Source organism: Oculina patagonica, chromosome 14, assembly GCF_052425735.1.
Source record: "Oculina patagonica isolate OP01 chromosome 14, crgOcupat, whole genome shotgun sequence".
Lineage (NCBI taxonomy): Eukaryota > Metazoa > Cnidaria > Anthozoa > Scleractinia > Oculinidae > Oculina > Oculina patagonica.
The window spans coordinates 1,605,302-1,616,517 of NC_135771.1; the positions used below are offsets into that span (position 1 = coordinate 1,605,302).

Here is an 11,216-nt window from a genome sequence, read left to right on the forward strand (position 1 = left end):
ATCCATACCTCCCCCATGGAATAATTATAAAAAACAATAATAACAAATTTGTAGAGTGCTTTTTCTCAAAAAATCCAAAAGCACGTATTTTGGTTTGACCCCTCTCCCCCCAACCCCCCCAGAATTCATATTTTTCTTTAAAATTTTGGATATCAGACCCACTCCACCCTTGGAATTTCCAGTGACCTTCCATGGGGTGGGTAGCCACTAGCTTGAACCCTGGGGGGTGGGGTATGGATATTTCCTGGAATTACACATTCTCATGAAGCTTCATTAAATCAGTGACCTAAAAATAGTGTGATTTTGACCCGTCAGCACCTGTCTAGAAAGAATTTACATTATACACATCTTTTAAACCTATGCTACCAATCAAGAAAAAGATAGTATGAACCAATCAAGAAAAGGATGCTACCAAAAGGATAGTTCACATTTTTTTTATTTATATCAGTTCAATTGCTACCATCAGTTACATTATTTGTCAAATTCAGTAAAAACCTGCGAGTAAGAACCTGCATGAGGGGGACGTGGAGGCACCCTGAACACCACAAAAATAATACACAAACACCGCATCACCGCAAGAAAATTTGATGAAACACTGTCACCGCAATATAATCAAGTTACTTATGAATGAAAACGGCTTGCTATTGGCAGCTTAAGCATATTAATGATCAACTAGACAATATTTTACTGTATTTTGTTAATTAAACAATATGGTATTTGCCGTATATGCAAGTATTATAAAGGACAGGTTAACGAAGAGAGCAGAGCTAAATTTAGTTCTGAAAGTGTCAGATAATAAACCGTAACATCGCCAATAATTTCGTTTCACCGAACACCGTAGGTTTAAAAACACAAACATCGCACACTGGAGGGTTTGAGATCACCGCAACACTACAAGATGGGATTTTATTCCCTGCAACACCCCATAACAAATTAGCAACACTGCAAACCCCCATGCCACATCCTGCATTCTCCTAAATTAGCCTAAACAGGTTAAATTATGGTAATTTTCAACATTGGCATTTACATTGCTACTGAAGTGATTGGCTCCTAGGTGTCTCCAAAGAGGAAAAGGAATCTTGACTTAACTTAGTTCCCTAAAAGTACACACAATTTTAATCAATTTTTGAATTATAAGAACCTATTTCCAAATTTTTGGGTAACTTTGAGGTTCATAATAGAAGGTGTAAAAATGGCACATTTTAGCCATAGAGTTAGGTTAATTCTTACTCATGGATTTTTACTGTACTGTTGTACAAATCAAACTATTTCATTGGGTGCTCTCTGATATGATCTTGGAAAATTTTGTTAGCTGCTTGAAATTATGTTAAAAATAGCTGACGATAACCCATTATCTACATCTCTTACAATCTTACATTGTAATATATTACAATTTAACAATATTTTCCTTGCAAATATTTTAATAATTATTTTAAATAATTACAAATTGATAAATATATCTTGAATCTCAAAAATACAACCTTTTTGACACCTTGAATTAATTAGTATAACATCATACTACTGTAGATAGTTACTAGTAGTCTTAAAATAATTAATACTTTTGCTCTGCCCCTATTCAAAGTTAGCAAAAATGGAAGAGTGTGAACATTATAATCACTAGTATCACTCAGATATTTGATTCAAAATTACTTCCATTAACTACAAATTACTGCTGGCTATCATGAAACAAGTACAATCAGCAACAATACACCAGCCAAAGTAAACCCCAAGCTCACATTTCCCTGAGGGATATAGTCATCCCTGGGGATAAAGTACGTATTATATTGATGACATTTTGTGTCCCAGCTAACGCTAGTGATCAACACATTGATATATGAGCTACATAGGTATGTGCCGCTATGAAGGCTATGGTTTTCAAGCAGTTTAGTCTGGGATAGGGATAGATATTTAATGCTAATGTTAGCCGGCTGCCTGGCTCCACCCCTATACTACCCCCTATGGTTATTCCAGGCAGCCAGTACTCTATTTAGTTTCCTTCCTGTATTAGGGAAGTGCAAAAGTACAGTAAAGGTTGTTGTTATTTGTAGGGTATAGAAATCAGAAAGTTTTGGTCTACAGAAACTGAAAAGGGTATCATTTACCAGGAAACTGATCAGTGGAGAATTAAGTTCAGAATAGAAATATATACTTTGAAGAGAAAGAGGCTGTCCTAAACGTAAATAATATTGGGGCAACGTTGCTGACAGATGGTTTTCCATTGCAAACACTAATAGTGATACGGTTCAAAAAAAAGAAAGCCTGGGATAGCGTAGGGATTTCGGTGTCTAGTTTAGTATAGGTCGGCAAAATCAGCTGAACATGGTCTGGTATAAGGTAAGGGTTTTCAGAGTACCAACAGCACACCCTCGCCCCAGAATATCATATGCCCAAGTGGTTAAGCATTTGTTTGGGTTACGAGGGGGGGTGAATAGGGGTATGCAAATCCGCCGATCCGTCACAATTAAATGACCGAATCCGTCGATCCGTTGTAATTTATGACCAAATCTGATTGAAGGATCCGAAAATCTGTTTAGAAATTTGCTCTGAATCCAAAATCCGGGCCAATATATTATAGTCAAAATCCGTCAATCCATTTTCCTATTCACCCCCCTCGGTTACCTATGGAGCTTTATTATTACCCTGCCTAGACCAACTTTCATACAGATGCCTTGTATTTTCCTCCCATGTCATAAAAAACGTTTTTTCACTTTTCCAAAACATTAGCTGGAGACATCTGCATTGAGACTATGCTCAGATATCAGTTCTGATGTGCTATCAAGTACAAACCAATTCACCTCCCCCCTATAATATTCCAAAAAACATCCACAGACCAACTATTTCCAAAAAGACATTAAGTGAAATTTTAAAAGTACTGCAATAATCACCCCTTTACATGTAGGTAGAGAAAAGAGGCTCTTGGGCTTTATTTTGACTGGTGCATAACAATGAACAAGCTAAGAGAGGTACATTTGTAGAGTTAGAAGTCTCAAACGCTTTTTCATAAAAGCAAAAGAGTCCTTACAGAAGGGTGCAGAATTTAAGACAAAACAGGGGCAATAAGTCACAATGTGTGGGTAAAATGAAGATTTCCTTGGATAAATGATAAGTACAAGCCAGATTTTTTTACTGCAAATGTTGATCCCAATAAGACACCAAAGGGGGTACTCCGGCTTGTAAATGACCGGTATGATCAAATGGAGGCAAAACTCAGGACCCAAAAAAATCCCTAAGCCTTCCGACATTACCCAAAAAATCCCTGGACCAAAAATAACCCCCCAAAAAATCCCTTGTCAAATTACCCCTAAATTGCCAGGAGGGGCAATAACATAACACAAAGAACGCTGGTTTTGTTTATTCATCATAAATAGGCCAAGGCCGCACCAAGGCACTTTAGCTCGTTTTTAATACCCCAAAAAAATCCCCTATCTAAATCAAGTCACCCCAAAGAAAATACTTGCCAAATTTTCCAACTCCAAAAAATCCCAGAATCGAAAATTTCAAACCCAAAAAAATCCTTTGATAATCCCCGTCATTAACAAGCCGGAGTACCCCCCTGGGATAAGACAGTGGAAAGGATATCCAAGAGTGAATAGCAGTAGAAGCATAATTTGAATTTTGGATCACAAATGAGAGATGTATAACAAATTAGTCCCCCTCCCTCTCCTCCCACTCCACTTACCCTCACCCCATCTCCCCACCTTGGTCCAGTGCATTAGTCCAGAAAATATTTATAGCCATTCCATAGAGGGTCTTTTTGGTTTGAATCGCCACCACTCTGGAAATTAAAAACTTTGGCCTTTGAGACCCCCACCCCCACCCCCACAAAATTTCTAGTGACCTTTGATGAGGTGGGTATGGATGTTTTCTGGAACTGCAAAATTAATCCAAATGTTGAAATGCCTATTGCAATTTACAAGCAGCAATAATGGGTAAGAAATTAGAATTGTTTTAGAGGAGAGAATAAAAGATACCTGATCAAGTGAGCTGGAAGTGGTAACTGGGGAATCTCCCGGGCAGGAACATGATTAATTACAACCAATCTACACATGTGCTGAAGATTTAAAATTAAAGGGAGCTGCCAAACCCTGATTCGTCCATCTTTGTAACCGGCAGCAATCTGTTGGCACGTTCGTGTAAACGCCAGGCAAGAAACTTCTGTGTTCTGGTACCAAGTTCTTAAACCATCTGGTTGTTGGTGCGCATTGAGGACAAATAATACATGTAAGCTCTCTGAATTCAAAGCTAAGACTTTGGAATCCGAGGTACCTACTGCAAGCATTGTGCCATCAGGGGAAAAGGCGGCAGATCTTATCTTCTGCCATGGAGTCTGCAGCGCATAAGCAAACTGAATGCAAGTCAAGCCAGGTTCATCCGCAGCAAGAGACCACGTCTGTATCGTGCCATCCTCAAGACATGACGTCAAGTACTTATGACCATAGCGAGGATCAAATAAATACCAACATTGTAAGTGAGAACTAAGTGATCGGCGACTTGTGTGACGGAATGGAAGGCACAAACACGTGGACGACGTCGAAGAATCTAAGTCGAGACTACTATGGATGTGAAAATTCTGAGTGTCGAAAACAATTAGCTGTCCAGAAGTACATGACACGGCTAAGAACAAACCATCAGGGGAAAACACACACGATCTCGCGTGCCCACGAATCTTTGAGCTTGAATTCGTTGCCGATTTCATTTTTCTCACCATCTTCTTGGTAGCAATGTCAATAATACAGATATGATTTAAATCTCCTGTTAATTTAGATGCCACGACAAGCGAGCGACCATCCGGAGAGAACGAACAGCACATTAAAACTCCTCGTCTCTTTCGCCAAAATCTTCGCATGTGAACAACTTCAGCGCTGGTAGTTTTCCACGATCGCATTCGTACCAAAGCGAGAGAATCCTCGCTAAAAATGCAAACGACCATTTGCCCATCAGGTGAAAAATCACACGATCTAAAAGAGCGCGGAAAATCAGCCAAAAATCCAGTGTTGATTTGCCTTCGATTCAGGTCCCATAATCTTATCGACGAAAATTCGCGATTATGGCGTAAGAAAGTCGTTTGTTCTACTTTGGATGCCGTTAAAAGTACGCTATCGTCGTCGCTTGGAAAGAAACACGAATAAATGTCCTTGTCTTCGTGTTTTAGTTGAATAACAACGTCGAATAGGTGTTCATGACGATTTTCTGACGGCAATGAACGATGTGATCTGCCCGACAAGCGAGGCACAGCTGCACGGTTCGAGAGGGAAAATTCTTCCGCGTGCCGTAAATTTGAAGCATTTGTTCCCATTTCAGCGAAAAATAACCGAGAACATCACAGTTTTCTTCTTTTGGATTTTTTCATCCTCCGCGACGTTTCTTTTTAAGTGAAGAATTTGTTTTTCTCAAGAACGAATTATTCAACACTGAATGCAAAGACACATTTCTTGTTTTGATACTCTCCTGCCGTGCAGCCTGGCCTCTTTTATTATGGCGGCGCTCGTGATCTTTGGGGGTGGGGTGGGGGGGGGGGGGGCTTTGTATTGAAAGGCACACTCTGTTTGTGGTCGACACCAAAAATTGGTAAATCAGCATAGTTGCTGATGAATTTGCTGTTCTTTTGTCCGATCAGGATCAGAGATCGACTTTCAAAAAGTTCAAGGCTGATCTAATTGCTGAAAAGGGTTTCTTTTCGATTCACCTTCAATCATTTGGCCAATCATTAGGCAAAACTAACCCGACTGGGAAAGTTTCTAGCCTGTGAGCAGGCTCACCTTGGGGCACGCTCGCAGGCTAGAAAGTTTCGTAAAGAATAAGCCTTCCAAACCCTTGATAAAGGTTAGTTTTGTCTATAAACTGGAATTCGAAAAGTTGAAGTTTAATAGAAAACCACACAAAGACAAAAAACACAAACAAAAACATCTTTAAATAATTTGAATACCCAAAATTTTAAAGAAGTTTCCTGAACAAGGGTAATCAGTAAGACGAATGATCCGTCTAGAATACCCGGGGGGGGGGTACTCCCTATAATGGCCTATACGGGGAGGCTCCGCCCGAAAGGGGTACCTTTTAAGGCTCCAGGTATATAAAAGGGTAGGGATTTCACAAATTTAGGTATATGAAAGGGTATGAAACTGCGATAATGATATTTTAAAAGGCCGTTACATTAAATATTTCGAGCAGACGCAACTTTTGGCTGTATCATCTTAATTTATTAAGCGCTACATAAAAATGACAAGAAAACTTTCCGTCTTTGGTAAATGTGATGAAGTGTAGGTATATGAAAGGGGTGCCTTTTTGCAATAAAAGGTATACAAAAGGGGTACCTTTTCTATCAAAATAGTATATAAAAGGGTAAGGGGTTGGACTCCGGGCGGAGCCTCCCCGTACAAAACTTTTTCGAGTACCCCCCCCCCCCCCCGCTAGAATAGCCAGTGATGACCTTCAGTAAGTGGGCGCCCCGATCATCCAGAACCTGGACTACGAGGGACCCACTCTCGAAAATAATTGTTCTCGGCCCTGCAGACCTTGTTTTGCCTAAAAAATAAGGTGGGGATTCAGGCCCCTACCCTAAATCCGCCACTGAAAGTATCGTCCAGATCCTAAAAAGGGTTTCAGGTCTACAACACCTTTTCAGCCAAAACTAGATAACTTTTTTGATAGAGCGCGTTAAACGATACATTAGTTTATGAAGACCCTGGAAATGAGTTTGGTAAAATGTAGGCACGTTCACATATTATGTTGCTAAGAAACTTTCGCACGATGTCAGTTAAGGTGAATTTTCACTGACGCGTTTTACGCTGCAAAATGTAATAATGGCCGCAAAATGTAATACTAACGCAAAATGTAATAACAATCGCCGCAAAATGAATAATAACGCGAAATGTAATAACAATCGCCGCAAAATGTAATAATAACGCAAAATGTAATAAAATGGACGCAAAATGTAATTAAGTTGTTAACTCAAATGTAATATATCATTTTAACGCAAAATGTAAAAAATTTTCTAACGCATAATGTAATAACGCAAAAAGTAAAATGTAATAACGCTAAAATAACATGGCGGTCTCATAACTTCATTGGATTGCACTCAATAATTTACCTCGTGTAAGTTTATAAGGACAGAGATTCCAACCCTCCCGATTTGATCGGGAGTCTCCCGATTGATGCGTTGCCTCCCGCTCTCCCGATTTATATCAGATTCTCCCGATTTATCAGAATCTGAAAACAAGAGAAAAATTTTTTTAGTACTTTTTGCGGTCTGAGTGTAGCAAAAGTAGAGAAAAGTACCAAAAATGTTTGTGAAAATAATAAAGACCTTATAGAATAACTCAGAAATGATGTCAAAATGCCGGAAATGGCACTTGAGAGAACCTAAATTTGCAAAATTTCCCCGTAGAACATGCTTCTAAACCCCCCTAGAGGCGCACACCTTTAGCGCTAAAAATACTCCCTTTTTCCTTCAAAAAGGGTTGGAATCTCTGTAAGGACCAAATGAAAACTGCCCCTCCCAGACCTATTTCTTTCTAGAATTTACCTTGTTGAAGTCAGGGAGGAATAAGGGAGGAGATGGATCCTTGACTCTTGCCTGTTTATAGGCTGGGTATGTCTTGACATTAAGCAAAGAACCTAGTGTGTTTTAAAACAATAGGCAAAAACTATAGCCTCTTAGCATATGATACAAGTGTAAACAGATAGGGGTGGATTTAGCTGCGGCTAATACGCCCACTCCCCAAAAATCTGTCATAATAGAAAACAATTGTAAATGGTCTTCGTTCTCAAAAGTATGCCATTTTTGTCACCTACTAAAACTTGAACTTTAAGGCGTGCCTATGTTTTAATTTATTATCACATTAGATAATTATTGCTCACAGTTATTAATCTCCTTCGCACCAATGCTTTTCAAGAGAACTTTTTCTTTCACTATGCAGCCAAAACCGCGCATGCGTTAGCAAATGAAAAGGGCGCGCATTGTAGACGATGACTGTATTGGCTTTCAAGAACATGGACATGCGACATAGGCAAGACTCCTTGAACTGCGTTTTGAAGAAAGGTGTGATTTGCGCCGATAAAAAGGAGAAATCTTTACCCGCCCGATGGTACACGTTCGTTGCAGCCTGCATGTGTACCCCCGCCCCTCCCTCCCTCTGTTGGCTCTCTGACTGGATCACAGATGCCAAATGATGCCAGGGGCGCATTGCTAACTGCAAAATATCGTATGTGCCGTGTAGAGATGTGGTAATAAAGGGTAAGCTAAGCGCTGAACTGCACACCAGCTATTAGAAAGACAGAGAGGGAGAGAGAGAGAAATCTCAATGTCAGGTGCTCAACCAACTGAGCTATATCAAGCCATGGGTCATAAATTTAAAATAATTTAGAATGGAAAGCCCCTAGCTCGTCACAATGTTGAGCTTGGGGTTTGAAGCAAGGTTTGACAGTCTAATAGAACATATTGTAAAACGAAGGGGAGAGCCCTGGAGGAAGAAATTTGGAATTGATGAACATTTTAATTTTATAAGAGGTAAGGGTAGAAATATCTCAAGAGTTTTGCCCGCAACTGTATATGCTTAACCGCCACATGATTCCCCGATCAACAAACAAGTCACTACTTTGCTATATGCTATTTTTTCTATCCGACATTTCTTTGTTTATTTTTTCATGCAGTGTGGTACTTCTAGGCGAAGAAATATACGAACAATCGTCAGAACCGTGAATTGTGTAAAACTTTGCTAAACAGTGCATATGCTACTATGATGTATAATGTATCAGTCTCTTTCGTAAATATGAACTATCAGTTTATCTAGATGATGTCTCACTCAGTTGGTGGCCTCATTTTGGGCACCCTTTTGCGTGATCAAAGTCACCCAACGCTTTTACTAGTCAAGCAGAACGCACAAGACATCACGCCAGAGGGCATCAAGCATTAGAATATGGGTCCAGTCATGGTAAACTTCTGGCGCTTATCAGAATCCAACCACTTCTTAATGTTTGGCCTTTCTTTAATTGCCTTGTGGAACTTCTTAAGGTGCTCTGTGCTCTCTTTCTCGAATACTTCTGGGCACTCGACTAAGTTTCCATCGAGGAAATGAAATATGGCAAAGTCGACCCAACTTATTTGTTTACCGACGAATACTAATTCGCCATTCTTGCCGTGGTTCTCTTTCAAAGCCGTTTCGAAAAAGTTAAGCCAGCGTGGAAGACGTACTTCTTTGTAATATTTAATAAAAGGCACGGCTTCTTCTTTCTGTGCATCATAAGATTTGTTATAATCGATAGGATGCCAATTCCTGCAGCCTTCTTCAACAACATCTACAACGCCTGCCATCAAGATTTCGGCTTGCAAACGATCCTTTTCATTCTTCGGATACAGCCTTCCTCCGTCGAGTTTCTTCCCCAAATAGCGGCAAATTACTGGGGTTTGGCTAATAAATAAATCCCCATGTTCAATCGCTGGAAAAGCGAAATGTTTCTTGCCTTTTCCATAGCCCATTTTGGCGGCCTCCTCTGGAGTCTTGTCTGCGAACACGTCTTCGTACGGAGTTTGTGTCTCGGCGAAAAGTAGCCTCATAAATTCTCCTCTTCCCAACATATTTGGCCAGTAGTAAAGCTTGTATTCTTGTTTATCTGACATTGTAAACTCTGGTAGCTCGAAAAGATTAAGACTGTGAAACTTTCGCGTGAACAGAAGGCTCGAAGAAGGCGTTGTCGAAGCTTTGTTTTAAATCCACGTCAATACACCGTCACGCAATGATTTGGCGCGTGCTGCGCTCATAGTATCGTATGTCACATACGTCACGCAAGGTTAGCCATGCGACCACACGTGTCGTAATTTTGGCGGGTGGTTTTGCCTTTGTTTTGTCTTGCATCCAAAAACACTCGTGTTTTGAACCCAACGCCTAGAAATTCCTACGAACTTTATCATTCTTGACAAGGTAGTGACATTGAATCAGTGATCGTAAAAGCAGGGTTGAATTTTGAAGCTTTCCTCTTGCCACGAACAGGTACACAAGTTAGGAGGGATCTTTAAAGCGGTCAACACATTACAGGGTCGATATAAACACTGTACCTCCTTGTAGAAATTTACTCTAACGATACACCCAGATCATATATGATTTTAAAGTGTTTTCAGGTTCAGTAGGTCTGAACAATCAAAGTGCCCTGTAGAGCTAAGGCCATCCCAATAAAATGTTTCGTTTCCCATCGCCCCATCTCCATTCTCGGAGACCCAGGGGCAGTTAGTGGGGCGAAAGGAAGGAATATACCGGGCAGAAATCGTAGCGACGAAAGTGTATATTCCTTCCTTTCGCCCCACTAACTGCCCCTGGGTCTCCGAGGATACCCCATCTCTTGTGATGGTGGGTCGGTCGGTCGGGCAAAAAAAAAAAAAAAAGAATGAACACTTGAAGGGTTCTGGGTTCCAGAAAACGCTGGGCTGCTAAGTTAGAAAGCCTAATTACAAAGTCAACTCGAAAACGTGGTCTTTTCGTTGTTATTCCTTAAGATTCCTTAACAGTCTTTAAATAACGTGGTATCGATGTTAATTAAAGACAGACATCACATCATACCAGCTATTGTTATAAAACAAAATCGTGTGCTTGTAAAATGAAGTACTTGCTCTTTGATTAGTGGAATTTTTTTTTTTTACTTTTCGAAAACTGAAATGAGTCGGTCGGGCGATGGGAAACGAAACATTTTATTGGGATGGCCTAAAAATTCAAAAAAATAATATCAAAACTTCGTATCAGTAGTAGCAATAAAGTTTGAAATAGTAATAGTATTATAAAGTGAAGAAATGAACATTGCGCGCAGTGAATTGTTAAAGCCAGAATTTTTTCGGGTTTCTTTCTTTACAATTTCTTTAATTTCAAGTCACTGCGAGGACCATTTCAGTCTTCACCTAACATCTCATCCGCAGTTCACATATATTAATTATTTCATATACTTTATGTCAGTGATAGTATCATTTCGTAGCGAGGATCTTAGATTAGCAAACCAAAGCATTACACTTAACTAAAAAAAGTTAGTTGATTAATGCCACTTAAAATAAAATGTGTTGAAAAACTTATCTGTGATAAGGCTAATTTACATAAAACATGGCGTCTAACGGAAAAATCTCGGTGTATTATTAGATTGGAAGCCTTGTTCAAATCGTAAATCATTAAAAAATAGTCAATTTTTAAATGATTTTAAACTAGACTGCTTGCAGTCTGTTTTTCTCTCCAAATTTAGTA

General features: G+C 39.7%; 2 protein-coding genes across 2 annotated transcripts; both read right to left on the bottom strand.

The window, feature by feature from the left end:
* Positions 1-420: 420 nt before the first annotated feature.
* LOC144637813 (apoptotic protease-activating factor 1-like) lies at positions 421-5,424 on the bottom strand. The gene has a single exon (XM_078496894.1). It carries the CDS (start codon positions 5,294-5,296, stop codon positions 3,938-3,940), a length of 1,359 nt encoding a protein of 452 aa, XP_078353020.1. The 5' UTR covers positions 5,297-5,424; the 3' UTR covers positions 421-3,937.
* Positions 5,425-8,472: 3,048 nt separating this feature from the next.
* On the bottom strand, positions 8,473-9,990 carry LOC144638535 (glutathione S-transferase-like). Its single transcript, XM_078497729.1, has one exon. The coding sequence runs from the start codon at positions 9,614-9,616 to the stop codon at positions 8,909-8,911; it is 708 nt and encodes a 235-aa protein (XP_078353855.1). The 5' UTR covers positions 9,617-9,990; the 3' UTR covers positions 8,473-8,908.
* Between the last annotated feature and the right edge of the window lie 1,226 nt (positions 9,991-11,216).

Excerpts from the sequence above, each read along its gene's own strand:
- LOC144637813 (XM_078496894.1), bottom strand. The coding sequence starts at position 5,296 with ATGGGAACAAATGCTTCAAATTTACGGCACGCGGAAGAATTTTCCCTC.
- LOC144638535 (XM_078497729.1), bottom strand. The coding sequence starts at position 9,616 with ATGTCAGATAAACAAGAATACAAGCTTTACTACTGGCCAAATATGTTG.